The sequence below is a fragment of the Gallinula chloropus genome (assembly GCF_964237585.1).
Source record: "Gallinula chloropus genome assembly, chromosome: 8".
NCBI classification, from domain to species: Eukaryota; Metazoa; Chordata; class Aves; order Gruiformes; family Rallidae; genus Gallinula; species Gallinula chloropus.
The window spans coordinates 14152623-14173844 of NC_140093.1; the positions used below are offsets into that span (position 1 = coordinate 14152623).

Sequence of the window (21222 nt, forward strand, 5' to 3'; positions counted from 1 at the left end):
AATAAAACTTTCCTCCTGTATCTGATCTCCCTCATCTGAATGAAAAGACACTCCCATCCTTAGTATATTCTCCCTGCAGAGCATATACACATTACCACAAGTAGTGAGGCACAGACTGAGTGGTCAGAGCAGAGTGATAAAAGAGGAGGCTCCTAGATTCTTGACTCTCTTGATTTTACCCCATGCCATAGGGATTGTGTGATGTTTCATTAATGTATAGTGCAAAGACAACAATTTCAATGTCTTGTTTTTATAATCTACAAAAGTAATTACTTTGGGGGAAAAAAAATCATTCTGGAATAAAAATCAAAGTGTTCCAGTAAAAAAATTTTGAAACAGAACGTTCTGATATTTTTAGAACAGAACATTTCAATTTCTCATTGACATATTCCCACAGAAAGTTTTAATTATAACAAAACAGCACTTTCTGAAGGAAAAATATGTTGTCAGAAAACGACTGACCAGGCCTGTTTTATAGCTGCTGCTGAAGAGCTCTGCAAAACTATCGGTTTCTGCCAGCGCTGGCATCATGCGGGAGCACTTTACACAGCGCACCGCCGTGCTTAGCAAGTCCTTTTCTCCTCAGCCAGCAGATGTCAGATTTTTTGCCACATGGGGTTCATGATCGCCAAATTAGGGGTCTGTGATTGCCAGGAAAGGTTTAGTAGGCTTAACGTTCAGCGTTTCTTCTGGATTATTAACACTGTAGATAAAAACACCACATTTGTGCATCTGTTTGAAATATTAAGCTCTATCAATACGGCATAAAAAGTTTGCCAGTTACTTATTATAAGCAAGGTAATAAATAATGCTCTAAGTGTGATTTCATGAACATAAAAAATAATAACTAGTTCTGCACCAGAAAAATGGCATTCTTACTGTCTCAGCTAATCGGAACTAGAAGTCTAGGGCATGGAAATATGTCTGAATTAAGCCTCTGCTCATGGTACTGCTGAGATCGAGAGCCACCTGATGGCCATTCTGCCGCTATCTGGATTTAATATGCTCTCTCTCTCTTGTTCACTCCATCTGTGACACTGGAACATAAATATATATTTTAACTGACATATGAAAAATTCCTCAGCTTTATTATGGATGGCCTGCTGGATTTTTTCAGTAATTCAGACATGACTTTTTAATCACACTCGACAATTCTGATCATTTTCTAATGCGACGCTCACATAGTGTAACAAGCCACGGGAGACAAATGTGCAAGCACCTGACAACAGGTATGGGGAGAATTAACAATGACCACTGGCAATTGGCAACATGTAAGAACCCATTTCTTTCCTTGTTTTCTCAGGTCTCTCAGCCAGTGAGATAACTGCTCCCAGTTTAGGAATATCAGCTCTGAGGATAAAATGGGTCTAAATGGCCACAGAATTCGCAATGACAGCACTGCATGGCCATTGTCATGTAAGACAGAGCTGTGCCAAAAGCAATTTACAAATTCTTTAAGTATTCTTTTAAAAAAATCCCAACCAGGAAAGATATTTTCAATTCTGTGACCAGCTACTCACGAACAACTCCTAATTCTGCTGTGTATGCAAGAAAACCTTAGTATAATTCAGCTTCTGTAGTTTTAATTAAGCTTTAAATTAAGTTCATTTGGTAAAATGTAATTAATAACACAATGTTTCTACTGCATTCTAAATAGGAAGGAGGCTGCTTTAAGGAGGAAAGAGTGAAGGTTTTCCTAATTGGGTAAGGCATCTTGCTAGAATGAATACTAGTATTACTGCTGTTCCTGAACTGGTTTCAATCTGCTGCTCAGTGAAAACCCAAACGTGAGCTCCAGAGGAGTAACTCCAATCAATACAGAGTAACAGGGATTATAAACCTGGTGGCAATTCTTTTATCTTCTGCCACGAACATTGATACTGCTGATCTGTGGGTTGCAGATCAGGCATTAAACTACTGGTTTCTCACCACAAACTACTTGCCTCGCTGCTTCAGTTCAAAGTGAGTCACAGAGAATTAGAATTCCCCACAGAACTCAGACTCATGCAAAAGAAGTACATTTGGTTTAAAACTGAAGAGCCTGAACCCAAAGTATCTTTTACGAGATGTCGCTGTATGAATTCAGTGGATGATTCTGCATCTTCCACTGACGTACTTATTACAGGAGCCCTAACAGACCTCTTGGCTTACAATGAAAAAATAATTGTGTGAGCAAAAAATAAGGGAGAAAACAAACAAAACTGGTTAAGTCAGGGAATGAATGAAGATGTACCTTTTATCCAGGGAGGATGTATTTTTACTATAAAAGACTCAAACAGTATGAAAGATTACTGATTTCAAGGGGCTAACATAATGCTCATCAACGGAACAAGAGCAGCTATAGCATGTTTAAAGAAAGACTTTGAACTACATGCCCCAAACACTATAGTTCAGTGCCTTGAAAAATCCACTAGATACATGTAAAGAAATTTAAACATTAAAGAACCGTTATTTTATTTCTTATTCCAATGCTTAAGCACGTCAGCAGAAGTTAATTCCTTGCCATTCAATCCAATAGAAAAAAGATTAATGCCATAAAACTTTCCTGAGAAGTAAACCTATTGTAGCTGAATTCTCTTCATTCTTATGTGCCAGCTGTTCTACTAGCTGGATATTAACTAAAAGAGCAGTAATGCTCACAAAATTAATAAAAATTAAAGGATATAACAGGACGTACCTCAACTTCCCGAGAATCAATCAAGCACTGTTCATATGCTTGTAAAAAAAAAAAAATCCATCTCAAAAGGTATCTAGAATTCAGACCAATCACTTAAGCAGACTTGTGACTGCTAAACTAACATCTCTTGTTTGAGCACAAAGGCCAGGTTTTAAATTTTGCTGAGAAGCCTGTGCTCCCATTACCTTTAAATAGCATTGCAGGTACTCGACATTTTTAAACATCAGACCTTAGAGCGCTCAGCCAAAGCCTGTGGTGTAGAAAATTGATACTGCTTGGGAGAGGCTGAGATGGTCATCGAGCAGTGCAACACCTTGCAAGCAGAAAAAGGTCATTATGGGCAGCATTAACCCTCAAAATAGCTCTTCCATTTTGGGAAGTTTGGGGAATTGGGGCAGGTCCTGACATTGACCCCAGCAGCACTAGTGGCTTAGTACCTTTTTTGCTGGCCCAAAACCAGGTATTAGGGTGTTCTGGGCAATGTTTTGCCATATTTCCCTATTCTCTTGACCACTGCCACAATTTCAGCAAGATGGCAGAAGCAGGAAAAACTGGCATAAACTACAAGATTGCATCTTTCTTCAGAGTTCCATACAAGTGCACAGACAGGTTAGTAAATTTGCAAACAGCTCTGCTTCATTTAGCTTCAGATTAAGTTACTTTCCTATCATAAGACAACCAAGATGTCTCTGAACCTTTCTCTAAAGTTGATGGATTTTCTGGTTGCAGCTGATCAGCTAGCATAGGAATAGCATCGATATGAAGGTTATAATGCATCTGGACTGCACACACTGGACACAGTTAACCAGCCAAGACATTTCTGTATTAGCACTATTGTAGCTCTGTAGCTCTTTTTCACTATAAATACATCAACAACTGGTACCAATGGGTATACAAACTATTTGCAAACTAATGAAAATAACCTGTCAATTAGCCACTCTGCACTTCTGGCTGCCTGCTTTTATCAATGAAGTACTGCACTGAATTGACCTAAGACTGCAATGCTAACCTTCCAATAAATATCTATCTAAGGAAACTAAATTTTAGTCTGCATAGGGACCATCAATTTCTTCTTGAAGTCACTCTGCACAGAGGTGTTCATTACACAGTCACATTTGTTGGTGCAGCCACCTCAGATCTCTGAAGAACCTTAACTGGTTTGATCCACAAGTAGAGAGCACACTTCTGAAATGCAGCCCTAATCCTCTGTGGAACTCAGTCCTATCACAATTATGCACTCCAGCAAGATACTAACATTTGTTTGGAGCAGAAGATGACTAAACCCGTTGCTGACATTGAACTAAATCACCACCAATTCTATTGCCAGGGGTTGCTTCAGTCGTGGATTAAGACTTGATCTTTATGTGCTCGCTCAGGAGACCCATGCAAATCCTAATAGGCTGTGAGCAACCATTGTAAATAAACTGAATGGTTCTGAAGACCACAGAAAAACTGTCTGTAACTAGTGTGGGTCTGAATCACAAAATGAGTCTGACTAGTAAAAATACACTTACACACCTATGACATACCTTTGAAAGGGCAAGTGATGCATTCATGATCAACATGCCTTGCCCAGTGCCATTCATGAGTGGGAAATGGCATGTCTGAGAGAAGTACTGTAATCTCAAAGAATAACAATTTCACAGAGAGGGACTGTAATGCTAAGAAAAAATAATATTATTGGAATCTGTAATATACTTTTATTTTTTTAAAGCCTGAATTGCTGATTCTCAGTCAAGCTAACAGGCTGCTGTAAGAGAAGTTCACTCTGACCCAATCTACAAACAGACTCCAGGAGAAGCAGTTACACACCATTCGATAAACCGCGATGAAGTACAAAAGAACACTGTGAGGAAGGGGTGTTCTATCCGAGCATGTTCAATAACACAGCGATCAGACAGTTAAGCATTATCAACATACTATTATCAACATAGCTATGACAGTGTTATCACTGCCTCTAAAGCTTGTTTCATTCACTTCAAGGCCCCACTGTGCAAACATGGCAGCTGTGTCGGGTTTGCTGTGCAGGGCATATGGGTTCAGTCGTCTCAGAGTCACAAGACTGAGAGAAGCAGCAGGTGAAGGGTAGGAAACGCTGCAATATGTAACATGCTGGAGAGATGTAGAAACAGCAACATAATAATTCTGCAATGACCATGGAGATTCTTAGTCTACAAAGCTCACTCAATTAAACAGATTGCACAGAAAGCACGTCTGATGTCAGCTCTGTAGTCAGTATTATTGAGTAATAAATATTTACTTTTCAGTTATTTCCTATACATTTTCATTCACAAGACATCTACTTAGATAAAAAAGATGAAAGATCTTTGATAAGAGGTTGATAACAGATCAATTTATCATAACAATCTTACCACAAAAAATGTAACTTCACTTGCATTTTGTAAGGTTTCCAAGCACTGCACAGCTGAATGTAAGAACTGACACATTTCAATACAGACAGAGAGAATCCATCAGCTAAAGATTATGCTGAATTTTTTTAGCACCACTTTTTCATCTTGGTTATCTACCTACTGAGTTTTTTAACACCTGTCTTTATGCAGGGGAACAATATTAATGCCAAATTAGTATCAAAACCCAGCTATCTTGAAGCAGCAGTATTTTCTAAATGATAAAATCACTCTCCTTCTCCCTCCTTTCTTTGCAGTATTTCCTCCTGAAAGCATGGGAGTGCGCTTGCTTGCTCATCACTCTTCCTACCCTAAACAACTGAGATAGCTTTGTTCTTCTGCACCAGCAGTTCTGCTCATGAACACTGAAACTGAATTTCCTTTTTTAGACAGCAAGGACGCAGACTTTCTTCCTCTTCTCCCTCCCTCTGCCTCCCCTCCCCCTCCTACAGTCTTTGCTGTGCCCTCATCTTACCTTCAGCAGCAGAAGAAATCCATGCTGCAGTTTTTTTCCTCCTTAGCAGCTCTATGGCAACAGCAGCTCTGAGGCAGCACTCCTTTATGGTTCTTTCTGCTTTTCTCTCTTGCCTTCTGCAGAAAGATACACAGTTTGTTTGACTAGTAAATTAGCAAAGATGATTCTGATGTGATGTAAATTACCAAACACAGTTCCAATGCGATTTCAGGAAAAAAAAGTGTGCTCCTTGGAGTACAAAGTTGTATTCCCAGAAGAGCTGAATGTCAGCAATGCAAATGAATAATGGTAAAGGAACTCAGAGAACTCCTTCTGGGCAATAAACCGTACAATCATCTTTGTGATAACTCAGCTTTCTTGGACAGAAATGTGAAAAAGAGAAAACTGAAAACATAAGGTACACAAAATATCACATCCAAATTAAGTACTGAAACAAGCATCTTGTCATTGTTTGACCAAGTCTTTATTTGTTATTACCACATAAATTAAGTCAGTGGTTTGTTTGTCAAATTTCTGCTGAAATATAATGAATAATGTCATAAATGATCTTGTCATTTCAGAATCCATGGAAAAGTGTTTATTGGCATGTGTTTATAAATGATAACACAAGCTACAGAGGACAAAAGAACAAGCAAAGAAAAAGGACCAGTAATGGGATGGTTACTGAATATTATAGTATCTGCCTGCTTAGAAATGAGGATTTTCCTGACTTAACTAATTCTAAATTAATCAGAAGCATGAAGTCAAAATATATGTTGAATATGATAGCAAATAAAGAACTCCTTAAGACTCAGAAGCACTTATTACCAGAAGCTCTTAAATTAAATTACCTAGCACAAGATAAAACTACCTTGAATAGCAGTACATATATTTTATTTGTTGCATAAGACTGCCAGTAAATTACAATCTAGTCACTTTCAATTCATGTGTGAAATAAATTAATCAATACATTTCTGCAATTCAGCATGAAGTCTTCTTTCTGTCTCCTGCTGTGTAAAGAGCAAAGGTTTCTGGCCACTGCCAATGGCTACGACACAGTGTGGTAAAGTGCATGCACTAGATTAGCACAAGCGGTGCCACAGTTACTCCTGGCAAAAAATAGCGTGATCACCTGCATCCTGTCTGTGCATGTCTGCTTGTGTCAGTGGCCACAGGAAAACACAGACAGCTGTTCCTGGGTGCAACCTGAGAGGAAAAGAATTAATTCCCTACTAACCTGCACCTTATATGTTCGTTTTTGTAGTATGCAATTAGCATACAAAGTATTATTCACTAGCATTCTCGGGTGGGTTCAAGCACAAACAACGGACTAAGGACAGGCCTGCAGAGGCTTCACAACACTAAAAAGAAACCCCAAACAGAGCAGAACAGCCATGAGACAGTTTCTCAGAAGCCCACTTGGCACCTCATGGGCACACATTTCAGACCCGGCCATAACAAAAGCGTGTAACACCATCACAGAGAAAGGCCTTGTAATATTCATATTTTTAATCTAAAACATCACAGAAGGATTAATAACACGAAACAAAAATATATTGAACAACTCCCAGTGGTTTTTTATCTTTTACCCAGGTAGAACTTGAGCCTCCCACCCAGAACTGACTGCTTTGTAGGCTGAAGCAGTCCCAGCATTAGACTCTTTCCAATCTAAGGCATTCCTCAAAGCCAAGATATTTTAACTGCCATTTTACAGGCAGCTGAAACAAGGGCACAAAGCTGAAACTAGTCATCCACAATTTCATATTAATCTGAGATGGGCCCTCATAACTCATAGCACACGAACTCTGAAAAGCACAGTGTACTTGGAATTTACATGGGGAAGGACAGCAGTGTGTGACGTGGTCTCATCAGCCAGGACATAGGGCATCTATCAAGGAAAGCATATGTACAGCAGGCATTAGAGATGATTATTTTTTTACCACAAACTTTGGTCTTGTGAATATAACCCTGTGAAATCAAAGAACTGCTTGGCCTTTTTGGTGTTTTCATCTTGGTTTGGTTCACATTGTTAGTTCCTTCTACTAAGAACATAACTCAAGTTTTTTTGTCAATGAGCAAAGGTACTCAAAGCTAAATACAGAATATAGGTCTGCCTGAAGCAGCTGTTTCAAAAATTAAACAACTGACATCAGCTCAGCCATTACAAACTTCAAGCACTCAGTAGATTCCAAATTAAATAGCCATCATAATGAACTTATGTAGCTGGCTAACCGACATCAGAAGGAAAAATGTTTTCTTCAAGAGAACACATAAGGTCGTATTTACCCTTCCCTCAGAACTGGAAAAGTGTTCTTTGCAGACAGAAATATATGACACACACTATTTCATGGTCTTCCAACTGACTCCACAAACACATGTAACCAGAGCACTCTGTCAGGACGTTATCTGCAGCTACCACCTGTTTAATCTCTCTAGTTTTCTTTACTTTTGTAATAGAAAGAACAAACTCTACCTCAAAAGTATGCATGTAAACTTCTATCAAAGATTTCTAAGCCTCCTACCATTACTGATTTCCACATTTTTCAAACAATTGCTCACACATAATCTCTGAGGCAAATACTATCTCTCCCACTTTACGGAGGGGAAAACTCAAGTGCAGAGAGGACTCTCATTCCAATGAAAGTCAATAGCAAGTCAGTCTCTAATAAATATAATCTGTTCAATTTTAATGCTAAAATTACACCCTAGGAGTCTTTGACACAGCAGAGACCAGAGCTCAGCTGACTCCTGGGCCTGACTACAACCCTCGAAAACTGCAAGAAAGAATCTAATAACTCAATCAAGGAGAATATTCAAGACCTAAAAATATGATTGGCAAGACCTAATGACTAAGAAAATCATAGAAAGAAAATTTTATTCTCTTTAAAGTATTTGGGTTGGAATTTTATTGTGCCAACATTCTTTCTATTACTAGAATAGTTACTAAAATCACAAGACCACTATAAGTGATGCCATATGATAGTTTTCTTATTTAATGCTCATTTGAAGGAGCAGCAATAATTTACAGACTTCCGCTAAGAAAGGAAACACTCATTTTCTAAAATTAACACTAGCTTTTTATTGGAAGCCAGACATAATGCTAACTGAAGTAAATGGGAAAATTTTCACAAGATTAAAGGCCACTAAAATAAAAAGCATTTAATTTCCCTTAGTTCTTCAGATTTTTGACCCTCTAAAACAGGGCTGAGAATCCCAGGTTCCTCTGAGGCCCCAGAACATTTCTGCTACTTCCTTTCAGTAGTAGGTTACCAGAACTTTCCCTCTGCATAAAAGAGAAGCAATCTTTCTTAAAACTTCATAGAGAGCTTCATTATTCCAGAACAAGAGATTTAAGCTCCAAACTCTAGGAGATGAACTAATGGATGAATAACCCAAAATATGGAATTCATAGAGCTTTGCCATATCTTTGAAAAACAAGACAATTAAACAATTTAACAAATTAAGATCATAAAGAAAAAGAAAACCAAAAACCAACGCACAATCTTTTACTCTGAGAAATAAAACTATGCCAAACTGAAGCAGGAATACTCCTTGGAGACTTGTGCTTGCAACAATTAGGGAGCCCAAGCCACTAACTACCAGGCATGCATTTCAGACAAGTGAGTCAGCTGGTCAGCAAAAGGTCCTAACCACCTCAGTTCCTCTGCACAAACCTGAGTACCTTCAATAGACCGAGCATGTGCAACAAATCAACTACAGCAGCTTAAATCCCACTGCCTTTCTAGAGTGCTTGGCTCCTAAATCACTTATGCACTACAGAAAATGTTTCTCACTGGCCTAGTGATAGAAAATTTCAACTGGGAGAGAAAATTCTGTGTCTGGATATACTTTCAGTTCATTAGACATTGTTGAGATTTCACAACACAAGTCTGATTACAGTTACAAAGAGTAGAAATATCTGTCAAAGCATAATAAAGTTGTAAAATAACTTTACAAAGGATGACAAAGCAAGCCTAGCAGCATAACTGTACAAAAGTCATCATGACACAGATTTCAAAGTGCACTGGGATACTAAAGAATACAAAGCAAGCTTTCTCCGCATGTTAAAAACACTGCCTCTTACACATTCGTACTATTTAGTTTGTTTAGATTATGATTTCAGTGGAATGACAATAAAGTGTAAGTTAACATTAATGGAACCCTGTGACGGCATTTAAATAACAAACATGGGACTCCTGGAATTTGGACTTTCTCTCTCCCCTGGAGGTTTTCCAGAATTTTTCCTATCCACTCCTACATCTGAGGAAGCATGCTTTTGTTTAGGCAGGATCCTTTGGGAATGATGAATTGAAAAACATTACTTCTTGCTAGCAACACCCTAACAAATCATCTTGATCCTTAACGTGACCTACTGTGAATAAACTCTGCCTGTTTACAATTACTTACTTTGCCCTGCTAGTTGTGGCAATCAAGTAACACACAGGACGTACTCTGGCATCAGACTTGCAAATGCAGAAGAGAAACTCGGGATCTGAAGTATATGACCATTTCACAGTAAATTCAAATCATGGCATGAGATTCTTAAAAGGCGATCTCTGAAATTTCCTAATGCAAACTGTGACATTGCCTTTGCCAGAACATCGATGAGCAGGGGGATTGCTCAACTAGAGCTCCGTTTCAGGAGGTGGCAGCTCCTACTGCTTTCTTTAGATACATCATTCTTTACTTCAATCTGCATGAATAATGACTGGAAACCCAGCTGCTAAACCAGCTAGTCCATCTGTTACCCCCTGGTAATAAATGTATAATTATGTTCGCTCTCACTAAAGAGCTCATGATTCACCAGGATTTTTTTTGGGGGAGACATGTACTGAAGTATATTATGTGCACATATAAATATGGCCGTGGATCCTATCTTTAGTAGTGCAGGCATATTATTCAGAATGGTTTTGGTATCTCTTCTGCCTGACGATAACATGAACAGGGTCCTTGAGGAGCAAGTTTCATCTAAGACTGCTCTAGAAAACATACATAGACTTAAAGACAGAGGAGCATAACAAATCCTGGTGTCAATCCCAGATTGCTGACAGAGACAAAACCTGACCTTTTGATACCTCTCACTATGATGCTTGATATTCAGAACACAAATAATCCCAGGTAGAGCATGGCTACCACCACCCTAAAAATACACAAACGAGATACAAAATGTGTTTGCAGTACTATAACCAAAGAGATCTTTCTCAAACACTGTATTCAGGTACACAGGTTTGCAAGAGTACAAAATAAGAGAGTGTTTTCCTCTAGTTCCTAGAGCCATGGCTAGAACAACCACCCTGGATTTCTGCTATTTTGTTTCACCCAAAGAGAAGACTGATTCATTGTTTCTATCCCTTTGCTTACAGGGAGTTAGTGAAACAAAATTTCTTTCCTCTTTGTATTTGGTGAAACCAGCCCATGATTTTCACCTGAGGAAACCTGGATTCCTTCCTTCATATGTCCTGGTGTAGAACATCCATACAAGTTAATCTCTTTAACATGGGAACTTATAATTAGTTTCTTAAAACATATTATCACACAACACTTGAAGCAAATAAAGAGCATCTGACTGATTCTATAGCAGTGGAGTCAAATAATGACAAAGCAGAGCAAATATCACACAGACAACTAATCAGATTTGTCGAACTCTGCCAAATTCTGCCACGACCATGTGACAAGAGACACCAACATGTCCACAGATTTTTCTGTATACTCAAGCATCAGCTAAATCAGAGATGAACAAAATTCTCAGAGACATAGAAGTTTCAAGCTATAAAGGCCAGCGCTGAGGAGCTCGGGGGAATAGGCAGTACTGTTTGGCTCCATGGATGCCTTATGTCTTGATTCAGTGAAATATAGAGAGGCATCAGTCTGCATAAAGAAATGTTGGTACCCAATCAAGAGACTCCCAGATGCCATTGTTGCAGACATTATACAACAAAATTAACTTCTTTAACTGTCCCTTGATTGAAGTTAATAGTAAAAAAATCCCCAAACCCATTTTCTGAGTTTTGTGGTTGGTTTTTTTTTTTTTTTAATTTGAAGGGGATGAAGTTTGATCAAGTGGAGTAAACCAGCAGCAAGTTGGAGCAATAGGAACAGTTTCTCCTATAACTACCCTTAAAGGGAGCTAGAAAAGTCTTGTTGGTTAAAAAACACTTCAAAACGGAACTTTCAAAGGAGTTTGAATACACAGGTCATCTGAAATTTCTTTACAGGAAAAGATAAAATAGATACTTATTTCTGAGAAACAAGTCTGTGGAAAATAATGACCTTCCTTCCTGAAATTCCCACATGTCAAGAAACCTTTTTCATTCAGTGTTGCAAATACACTAAGACTTAATTGTAATACTTACACAAAAAAAGTACATACATTCTACAGTTTTCTTAATAAGTGTTCAAGATCTCTAATAAAAACAAACATTTCCGAGTGTTATTTCTTCCATTTAGGCCAAAAGTCAGTTTTAGTGGCAAATCTAACTGTGCCAGTCTGAATCTGTGCTCACATTTGTTTGTCAGCCCATTGGGTTTCTGTTACAACCACTTAGTCCGTGCAAACTACAATCATTAATTTTAAAAGGCCTCTGGTTATTGTTATGGGGCTCCCTACATTGCAAATGCAAAAAGCATCTTCAATATTTTTGACCCAGCATAGGTGGACAAAACCTGAGAGTACTGGGGGGGACACACAGAGGAGCTGCATTTATGTAATTTAGCTGGGATAGTGACAAGCATTGCAATGCTTCTATAGACAATATTGCCCCAGCAGATGCTACTATAGGAAGAGCTAAGGTACATTTAGTCTTTCAAAGATTCCCTTTATGGATATTCTAGATGGTTCTAGACAATTTACAATATTCTAGACAAGTAAAGGGTTGAGGTTTTCAAGCACTGCCTCCATTTGTTCATATATAATCACTATGGAAACAAGTTTGAGGAGTGACACACATAAACCCATTAAAGTTGGCTCAAATTATCACTTACAATTTATGTTATTTGCCTACATAAGAAATATTGACGAACAGATTACTGCAAACTTGAGAAGAGCATTAAAATGATCAATATTTTCTTTCACCACAGTACGAAAGCGATAGGCACGGCCACTGAATTGTTTCACACAGTAACGTTTTCCTTACTGCTTTATTTCTGACTGCACTAACCTTTAAATCAGTCTTGACAGGTTGGTGTGAGGTGGCGGGTTTTTTTTTTTGCAGACGCCGCTACACTACGAACTGCAGCATCTCACAGCACCGCGTCTCCAGCAGCGCCCTGGGGACCACCCCACCTCTCCCCTACAAACGCTCCCCAAACACGCCTTCTCCCCCTTTAGGAATTATCCACCTCTAACAGCTGGTGACAATTTGCACGGTTCGGCCAGCTGCTGCCTCCAACCCGGGGGACGGAGCCGCCACCGGGCCCGCCCGGCCTGCTCACCGGGCTGCGGCGGGGCCGGGGCTGCGGGGCCGCCTCAGGCGCCACCATCTTCCCCTTCACCTCAGCTCACCCCTCGGCCCCTCCGGCCGCCGCTCCCTGCTCCCCCCCTCGCTAACCAGCCCGGATTTAACCCCTTCCCGCCCCTCGACAGAAGGTGAGGGCGGAGAGTTGAGGTGTTTTGCCCAGCAGGGAGCCATTTCGGGAGGGGTCTGTGCGCCAGGCGAACCCCGCGGCCTGGGAGCCCGGCTGCCTCCCCCGCATGAGGAAGCCGCTCTCTCTTGTCACTCCCTTGCTACAGACTGCGGAGCTTTGAAAATAACCGACATGGCGGGGGAAACACAGCCGTGACAGGGAGCTGCTCGGCTCGCCTCAGCAGCTGCCGCACGGCCTGCTCGGTGCTCTCCGCAGTCCGGCCGCCCTCGCCCCTTCCCGCCAACCCCTGCCCCCCCACTTCTCCGCCGCGCTGCAGCAGGGGCCGGAGCGGGAAACCCCGTGCGCAAAAAACGGGGGGGAGGAGGGCGGGAGGAAGGAGCGGGCGCTGTCACCCCTTCAATGCTGCAATATCCTTCCGCTCCCCGAGAAAGAAAAAGTAGTTCCACGTTCCCCTGACCTTGTGGCCCCGAACGGCTTAGTCACCCCCTTCAGAGTATCCCAGACAGTGGGATGACGGGAATCTCTTGGGTAAAGGGCTCAATTCAGAGCGATTCATGCTTTTTTCTCCGTGGCGTGAGGTGCATATCCATGCGCAGAGCAGAGCGAAACGAGTCCGGCAGCGGGGCGGATATATAAAGCGAGCGCCGCGGAAGGTTTGCCTTTTCAGTTGAGGACAGAGCTGGGGTGCGGAACATGTCAGGCGGCTCCGCGGATTATAGCAGGTATGGCGCGGTGTGTGGAGACCCAGGCCCTTTTCCCCGTGACGGGGCACGATGGGTTGGGCGGAGGCGGCCGGGGGAGAGGGAAAGAAGCGGGGCCGTGTGTGGAAGCTTACACGCTCGAGGCAGCGGTCAGGGGCGGCTCGGCGCGGCGGTGCGACAGCGCCCGAGCCCCGGCCCCTCCCGCTTCTAGACGTTTCGATCCCGTCCCTCTCCGTACGCGCGGTTCAGCCGGGGTTTAGTTGGGTTCCCCGGGGTTCGCTTTTTCATCTTCAGAGTTTTTTAAGACTCTCGCCCTTGGAAAAGGGCTATTTTTAATTATATCGCACCTGCTGGGCTAACCTGTAAATACATTTAAGCGCCTTACTCCGTCTTTCCTTTAACACCCCCACGCCCACCCCCAGTTTCCGCCGTGGGCTCGCCCCGGCTTTGCGGGCCCGGCGCAGGGCGAAACCATTTTCTCGGGGCGGGGGGGGAGGGGCGCGGCCCCCCGGGCGATCGCCCGGCTCCTTCCTCCGCCTGCGCGCAGGGGCCGCTTTGCGCAATCCCAGGGGTGGAGCTCTCGCGAGAGTTTCCCGGCGCTGAGGCGGGGCGCGGGGAAGGACCGCAATGGAGCCGGGAGGCCGCCGCCTCCCAGCGCCCCCCCCCCTCCTCCCCCGCAACGCGCTGCAGCTGAGCCGGTGGCAGCCATTGCCCTGCGCCTTCCCCACAGCGGCGGGGCCCGGCGCCCCGCCTCCCACAGGCGCCTTCCGTGAGGGGGGCGCTCTGATCCTCGCTGTCTCGCTGGCGCTCGGCCCGCGTCGAGGCGCGTTTCTGCGGTGGCTTTTCCTTGGCGCGAAGGCGCGGATGGCTTCTGTCGCGCTAGGAGCTGAGGAGTTGGGTTGGTGGCACCTGAGCCAGCGGGGGTTCCTCGGCTGGCAAAGCCTCAGCGCCCCTGCTCGGGCAGTCTCTCGGCGCTCCCACGTGCGGCTTGCGGCAGCCGCGGTGCCAGCGCCCTTGTGCGTGCTGCTCGCTCCGCGTTAACAGCTTGTTCTCTTTGGTGACAGAGACCATGGCGGCCCAGAGGGAATGGACCCCGATGGTGTCATTGAGGTGAGCATGCGCCAACTGACTCGGGCCTTCCACCAGCGGTGGGCATCGGTGTTGGATTTAATATTTTCTCTGTGTGTTTCTCTTTTTTTATTGCAGAGCAATTGGAATGAGATTGTTGACAACTTTGATGATATGAATTTAAAAGAATCCCTTCTAAGGGGCATTTATGCTTATGGTTTTGAGAAGCCTTCGGCTATTCAGCAGAGAGCTATTATCCCATGCATCAAAGGTATGCAGGTGGTTCATCTGTTGATACCAACATCGGATAATTAGTAAAATGTTTTAAAATGCACACTGTTATTAGCGTGTGATGATACCAGTTTTAAATCCTTATTGAACAAGTGATGTGATGGTACACCATCTTTCGGGACTGACCTGAAATGGAGAGAACTTTTAATACTGATCACTTATTTCAAAGGGAATACAATGAAACTAAAACCATGAATGACCTCTGTGGGAGCAGTAAATGTGTATCCTACTTTTTTTAGGGTATGATGTGATTGCTCAAGCTCAGTCAGGTACTGGCAAGACAGCCACATTTGCTATTTCCATCCTGCAGCAGTTGGAGATTGATCTCAAGGAGACCCAAGCACTAGTATTGGCCCCTACCAGAGAACTGGCTCAACAGGTATTGATAGTGTAGTTACAAAAAAAAAAAAAAAAGGCTGCTTGTGTGTTGCATAGGTTTCAGGTTTCACAACTGTGAGACGATAAACAGACTTCTTAAGGGGCTGTTAACTAATATCCATTCAGAACCCTTTTTGTGTTGAGTAATGGGGGATTTAAATTGGCTTCTGTCCCACAAGTTCTCTGTCTGCTTGAAAAGCTGAGTCTGCATGTGGAGGGTGTGATGGGGCAGGGTTGCAGGAGCCAGCTGCTATGCTGTATGTAGTTCTGAGGGAGTATCTTAAGCAGAAAACCAAAATACAAGATAACATTATTAAAGCACAGTGTTCTGAGTGGAAATAAAACTTACTTTTTGGAAGCTATTTGAACTTGCGTGCAGTTGTGCAACATGAAAACTGCAGTGCGCATGTGGTCACATGTGTTTACATGTTTCTGTGATGTTTTCTTGACTGAATGTTACTGCATGTCTGCTTCACCTTCCAAGCTTTGTATTTTGCTGTACTAAGTGGGAGCGTTTAACAAAGTTTTATAGGATACTTAAATTTTAGGAGTAATGAGCTCTCAGCCATGCAGGAGAGTAAGATGGAATGCAGAGTAGAACACAGGTTATACCCTGCTTCCTATCTTTCTCAACTAGAATCTACTGACATGCCAGTGCTATAGTGAAGACTCTTCTAGCAGGTAAAACTGAACATCATAAATCAGATAGGAAGTCTAAAAAATCCAGACTAGTGGAATAAGGGCCTCTGATTGGAGTGCTTAGTTAGGCTCTGTTCTACTCTGAAGACATTGGTGAGATGAGGTTTGTTTTGTAGCCTGGCATATACCAGTGCACTTGCACACTCTTTACTAACTTCGTGCAAGTGCTTAATGTGCAGGTCTTGACTGCTCAAGACCTGAGGTCACTTTGGGAGGCCCTGCTTTTTAACTCTTGACAGCAGGAGCATGATAGTCACTTTAACTCGAGTAGCAAGGCCAACAGTTTAGCTTTGCTGCCCCTCTGACTTAGCTTTCTAGTGAATTTAACCAGCAGTTGGGCAAAATCATTAGCAACTACTGTCTTTTCTAACTGTTAAAGCTGTGTGATCCCTGGTTTCCCTGTTACCTTCCAAAGTCTGTAAACACTAATGATAACAGGCCTTAATCTTTACTGTACCAGGAACTACTGCTAATGGAAGGGTTTTATTTTAGATTCAGAAGGTAATCTTGGCCCTTGGAGACTACATGGGAGCAACATGCCACGCTTGTATTGGTGGTACCAATGTCCGCAATGAAATGCAGAAGCTTCAGGCGGAGGCTCCGCACATTGTGGTGGGAACTCCGGGGCGTGTGTTCGATATGCTGAACAGACGCTACCTGTGTAAGTATGAGTCAATTTTTGCTCTTGATAATAAAATTTCCATTCTGAGCTTGTCATGTGTTTTCTGTCACTGCAGAGGGCTGTGCTGGAGAGTTTAGTCCTGAAGGAGAGTGTCCTTAGTGGAAGTATTAAGTGTGTTTCTGAGACTTGATGAGATACTCCTTTTTTGTTTTAAATAGCACCCAAATGGATCAAAATGTTTGTTCTGGATGAAGCTGATGAAATGTTGAGCCGTGGATTTAAGGATCAAATCTATGAGATCTTTCAAAAGTTAAGCACAAACATCCAGGTAAAGAAACCTTTTACATGGTTAAATAGATGGATGTGGGTTTGGTTAGAGTGTAGCCCAGAACCTCCTGAATTGTCTCAGCTGGTGTCTTAGTAGGTATGTGCTGACACTGAGCATTGCCTTCTAGGTTGTGTTGCTCTCGGCTACGATGCCAATGGATGTGTTGGAAGTGACCAAAAAGTTCATGAGAGATCCCATACGTATTTTGGTGAAGAAGGAAGAGCTGACTCTGGAGGGTATCAAGCAGTTCTACATCAATGTGGAAAGAGAGGTTGGTGTCTGTGGTGCTCTGGCTGGAGTTCAGCTTAAGTTCTGTTACCTTCTTGTTAAAGCACTGTGCTAAAATTAGAGAAACCAAGGCTGAGCTTTGGTTTCTGTAATAATGCTAGTAGAGTACATGCAAGAAGAAGAAAAACTATGCACTCAATCAAACATGACTAGGGTGGACCTCTTTCTTAATGTCCAGTGTCCTGGGTCTTGAGATTTGGTGCAACAGTTGATGCAGAAACTTTGCATGGTGCCTTGTTCATACTTGGCACATGATGTTGAATGTAAATGCATACTTAACTGGGTGCTGCTCCAGTTTCATTCCTTGTTTGGGATTCTGGTGAGGTACTCAACTGTCAGTGGTATGATACATTTCCTGATCTCCTTTGTTTCAGGAGTGGAAGCTGGATACTCTTTGTGATTTGTATGAGACACTGACCATTACACAGGCCGTTATTTTCCTGAATACAAGGAGAAAAGTGGACTGGCTCACAGAGAAAATGCATGCCAGGGACTTCACAGTCTCAGCTCTGGTAAGAATTAAAACTCATAAATTCAGAAATGCCATTGTACCTATTGAAAACCAAGTCAGCATGAGCTGTGTTAGGGTGAGAAGCAGGAAAGTTATAATATAGCTGTGCAGTGCTGTATTATCGTTCCCCCTGCTTAAAGAAAAATGTTTCCTTCTATCCCTACCTGCTTAGTTCCCACGGCAGGTAGGGACGCTGGGTTTCATACATCGCTGCTTGTAAAGGATATTCCAGACTGGAGTAATTATAACTTTGTTAACTCTACAGCATGGTGACATGGACCAGAAGGAACGGGATGTTATCATGAGGGAGTTCAGGTCAGGATCAAGCCGTGTCCTGATCACCACTGACTTGCTGGTGAGTGTAACCTTACCCTGAACACTTCTGTTGGAGCCAAAAGCTTCCTCATACAGTGAAGGTTCTTGTAGCCTGAACTGTTTGGAGCTTCTTGGAAGAGCAAGGACTACGCTCCACTATGGGCTACACTGTTGTAGTTCATCACTAACTATGTGGTCGACAAACACATGGGATGAATAATTCAGCCTGAAGCCTGTGACTTGCATTAAAGAACCTGTGTTGTTTTCCAGGCTCGTGGCATTGATGTGCAGCAAGTGTCCCTGGTTATAAACTATGACCTGCCGACCAATCGTGAAAACTACATTCACAGGTGAGTTTGTAGCTCATGTCACACCAGTGTCACCTCCGCTACAGAACTCAGTGCACATCTCACCTCTTCTTCCTCTAGTCTGTGCCCATAATGGGGGTGTGCAGTAATTTGGTCATGCAGTACTGCTACAACGCCCTGACTGGCACAGCCAGGCTGCTGAGATGAGGGAGGAGCAGAGCTTTTGGACCATCAAACAAAGCAGTGGGAAAACTTAGATGTGTAACTAGTTCAGTGATGGCTGCACAGTCCTTTGTTGCTGAGACCTGGGGGAACTGGGCAGCTACCAAACTGCCTTTTTTGTCACTTAGTGCGATGACAAATCTGTGGCACAGTTAAACTTTGGTTGCTGCTCAGTGACTTACTACTGCTAGTAAGCTAGCAGAGTGTAGTGCCTTTGCTTCTGGAGGCCCAGCTGTGTTTATGCCCTGTTGTGTGCCTGCTTACTCTTGGTGGCTCCTTTGACATTGGGATTCTGTCTTCTCCTGTGTGTCTTCTGGTAGCAGCTTGAGTTTTGTTTCCCTAGGTTTAGTTAACTGCTTCTAGTGACTGTCCCTAAATTAAGTAAACTGTGCTTTGTTACTTGATGTAAAAAAATACAGGAGTCGGTAGCAGCAGTTGATGACACAAGATGGTGCTCAGAAACGGCGTTGACGTAATTTAGGACGTGGACTCGTAAGCGGCACAGTTTGAATAAAGAGCGAGTCGGTATTTATATATTTCTTTTGTCATGATTATTCCCTAAGTTTTTGAGCCTTTTCTCTGTGTGTAGCTTGTGCTGAGTAGGTGCTTTCTCATGCAGGCTGCAGGAAGAAGTGATGGTGGGTGTAATTAAACTGTGATGTGTCAGGGACTGATGTGGGCCTACACTGAAGTGTGGTGCTTGGATTTCTCTGTATAGACACTCAAACCCTAAGTTTTCCCACTGGAAACAGTTACGTTGAATTAAAATTGTCAAGTGGAGTGTGCTGTCCCCTGTTAGTGGATATAATTGGATCAGCTGGGGGACAGTGATTTTGAAACAGTCGCTTTCCTTTGGCACACTGTGTGCTTTGGGACAGTTGCGAGTGGTCAGAGGGGAGGGAGCTGGAGCAACACAGCACCAACTGTTCAATAAAGCTCTTGTTTTACAGCCAAAAGTTACTCTGCTCCTCCGTAGGATGGACACTTCGGTACTGCTGGCACTAACAGCTGGTTTCTCCTGATCAGGCGTGACCTTTGGTAGCCACTAGTCCTGTAGATACACCATAACCTGGTGGGCAGCAGATAACAGGGCAGCAGTTAATGAATGGCTCTTGGGAAGGCTGGGAGCGGGTGAGCTAACTGTGTGTGTAATGTTCTCTCTCCCTGCAGAATTGGGCGGGGTGGTCGCTTTGGCAGAAAAGGTGTGGCTATAAACTTTGTCACTGAAGAGGACAAGAGGATCCTGCGAGACATTGAGACTTTCTACAATACTACAGTGGAGGAGATGCCGATGAATGTGGCTGATCTCATTTAATCCCTGGGATGAGGTGGTTTGAATGCAGTGGTCGCTGTTGCTGAATAGGCGATTCACAACGTTGCATTGTGCTTCTTTCTTTGGGGATACATTGAATCTTGTCTCAATGCTCATAACGGATCAGAAATACAGATTTTTGATAAGCGAAGCGACTTTCTGTCGTGAGCTCTTGTGGGGGAAGCCGCTGGCTTTATCCACTTTAGGGTTAGACTGTTGGGGTTGGGTGGAAAGTCATGGGGTCTGTAAATTTTTTCTTTATTAGAAATTTATTTCCTAGTTCCATAGAAGTGGTTGTATTAGATGTTCTTTATCATTTAATAATTTACTTATGGACTAAAAGATATAAGTGCTGTATAAAGTCGGCCAATTATGTTAAACTAGCCTACCTTCCTTTATTGTATGTACTTAGACTTAAGATCGAATTGGAAAGGCCTTTCAAAATCTAAACTTTTATAAGCATTAAAATGCATTTTTGTTTCATATGTATTTATTCAATAAAGTATTTAATTAGTGGTAAGTGTGATCTGGACCCTGTTGCTAAGCCCCAGCAAGCAAGCAATCATACTATTGTCTTAGATAGGGTTAAACCCAGTAAAATTTGCCATATTGCACATGTCTTAATGAAGTTTGAATGTTCAATAAAATACTTCTATATTCACTTAAATTGTAACTTGCTTCTTGCTTAGAGGGGTGCCTGTCCTTTAGGGGAGGTACTGGAGTGTAGAGGGCTTACCCATTAAGGGTGCTTTGACCAGTTCCTGGGCTTTACTGAGCTCTGGGGTATGAAATGGCTCACTTTAGGCAGCACTAGTTCCCATCAGCTTCCCCAGCCAGGGCTGGGAACCGGGGTAAAGATCTGTGCTGCCCTTCACCCTCAGTGTTCTCTAGTGCAGCCTGAATGGAATAAAAGCTTTGTGCCAGTGCTGCTCCTGAAGGGCCTTGAGTACACCCCCAGCCCTGCTGCCAGCAGCCTTGATCAGTGAAGGTGGGATGGTCAGGACTCTGCCAATCCAAGTACCCTGGGCTGAAAGGCCCCCTCCTCCCTAAGTGCTC

At 42.8% G+C, this 21222-nt stretch overlaps 1 protein-coding gene across 1 annotated transcript; it reads left to right on the top strand.

Moving 5' to 3' along the window:
• The first annotated feature begins 13799 nt into the window (after window positions 1-13799).
• Window positions 13800-20827, top strand: EIF4A2 (eukaryotic translation initiation factor 4A2). The gene is made up of 11 exons (XM_084267725.1): window positions 13800-13845; window positions 14889-14934; window positions 15031-15163; window positions 15423-15562; window positions 16753-16921; window positions 17101-17210; window positions 17338-17481; window positions 17873-18010; window positions 18275-18364; window positions 18595-18674; window positions 20025-20827. The coding sequence occupies exons 1-11, from the start codon at window positions 13817-13819 to the stop codon at window positions 20167-20169; spliced, it is 1224 nt and encodes a 407-aa protein (XP_084123851.1). The 5' UTR covers window positions 13800-13816; the 3' UTR covers window positions 20170-20827.
• Window positions 20828-21222: the final 395 nt, after the last annotated feature.

Excerpts from the sequence above, each read along its gene's own strand:
- EIF4A2 (XM_084267725.1), top strand. The coding sequence starts at position 13,817 with ATGTCAGGCGGCTCCGCGGATTATAGCAG. Across the intron at positions 18,365-18,594 it reads TGATCACCACTGACTTGCTG|GCTCGTGGCATTGATGTGCA; the intron begins GTGAGTGTAACC and ends GTTGTTTTCCAG. Across the intron at positions 18,675-20,024 it reads CGTGAAAACTACATTCACAG|AATTGGGCGGGGTGGTCGCT; the intron begins GTGAGTTTGTAG and ends CTCTCCCTGCAG.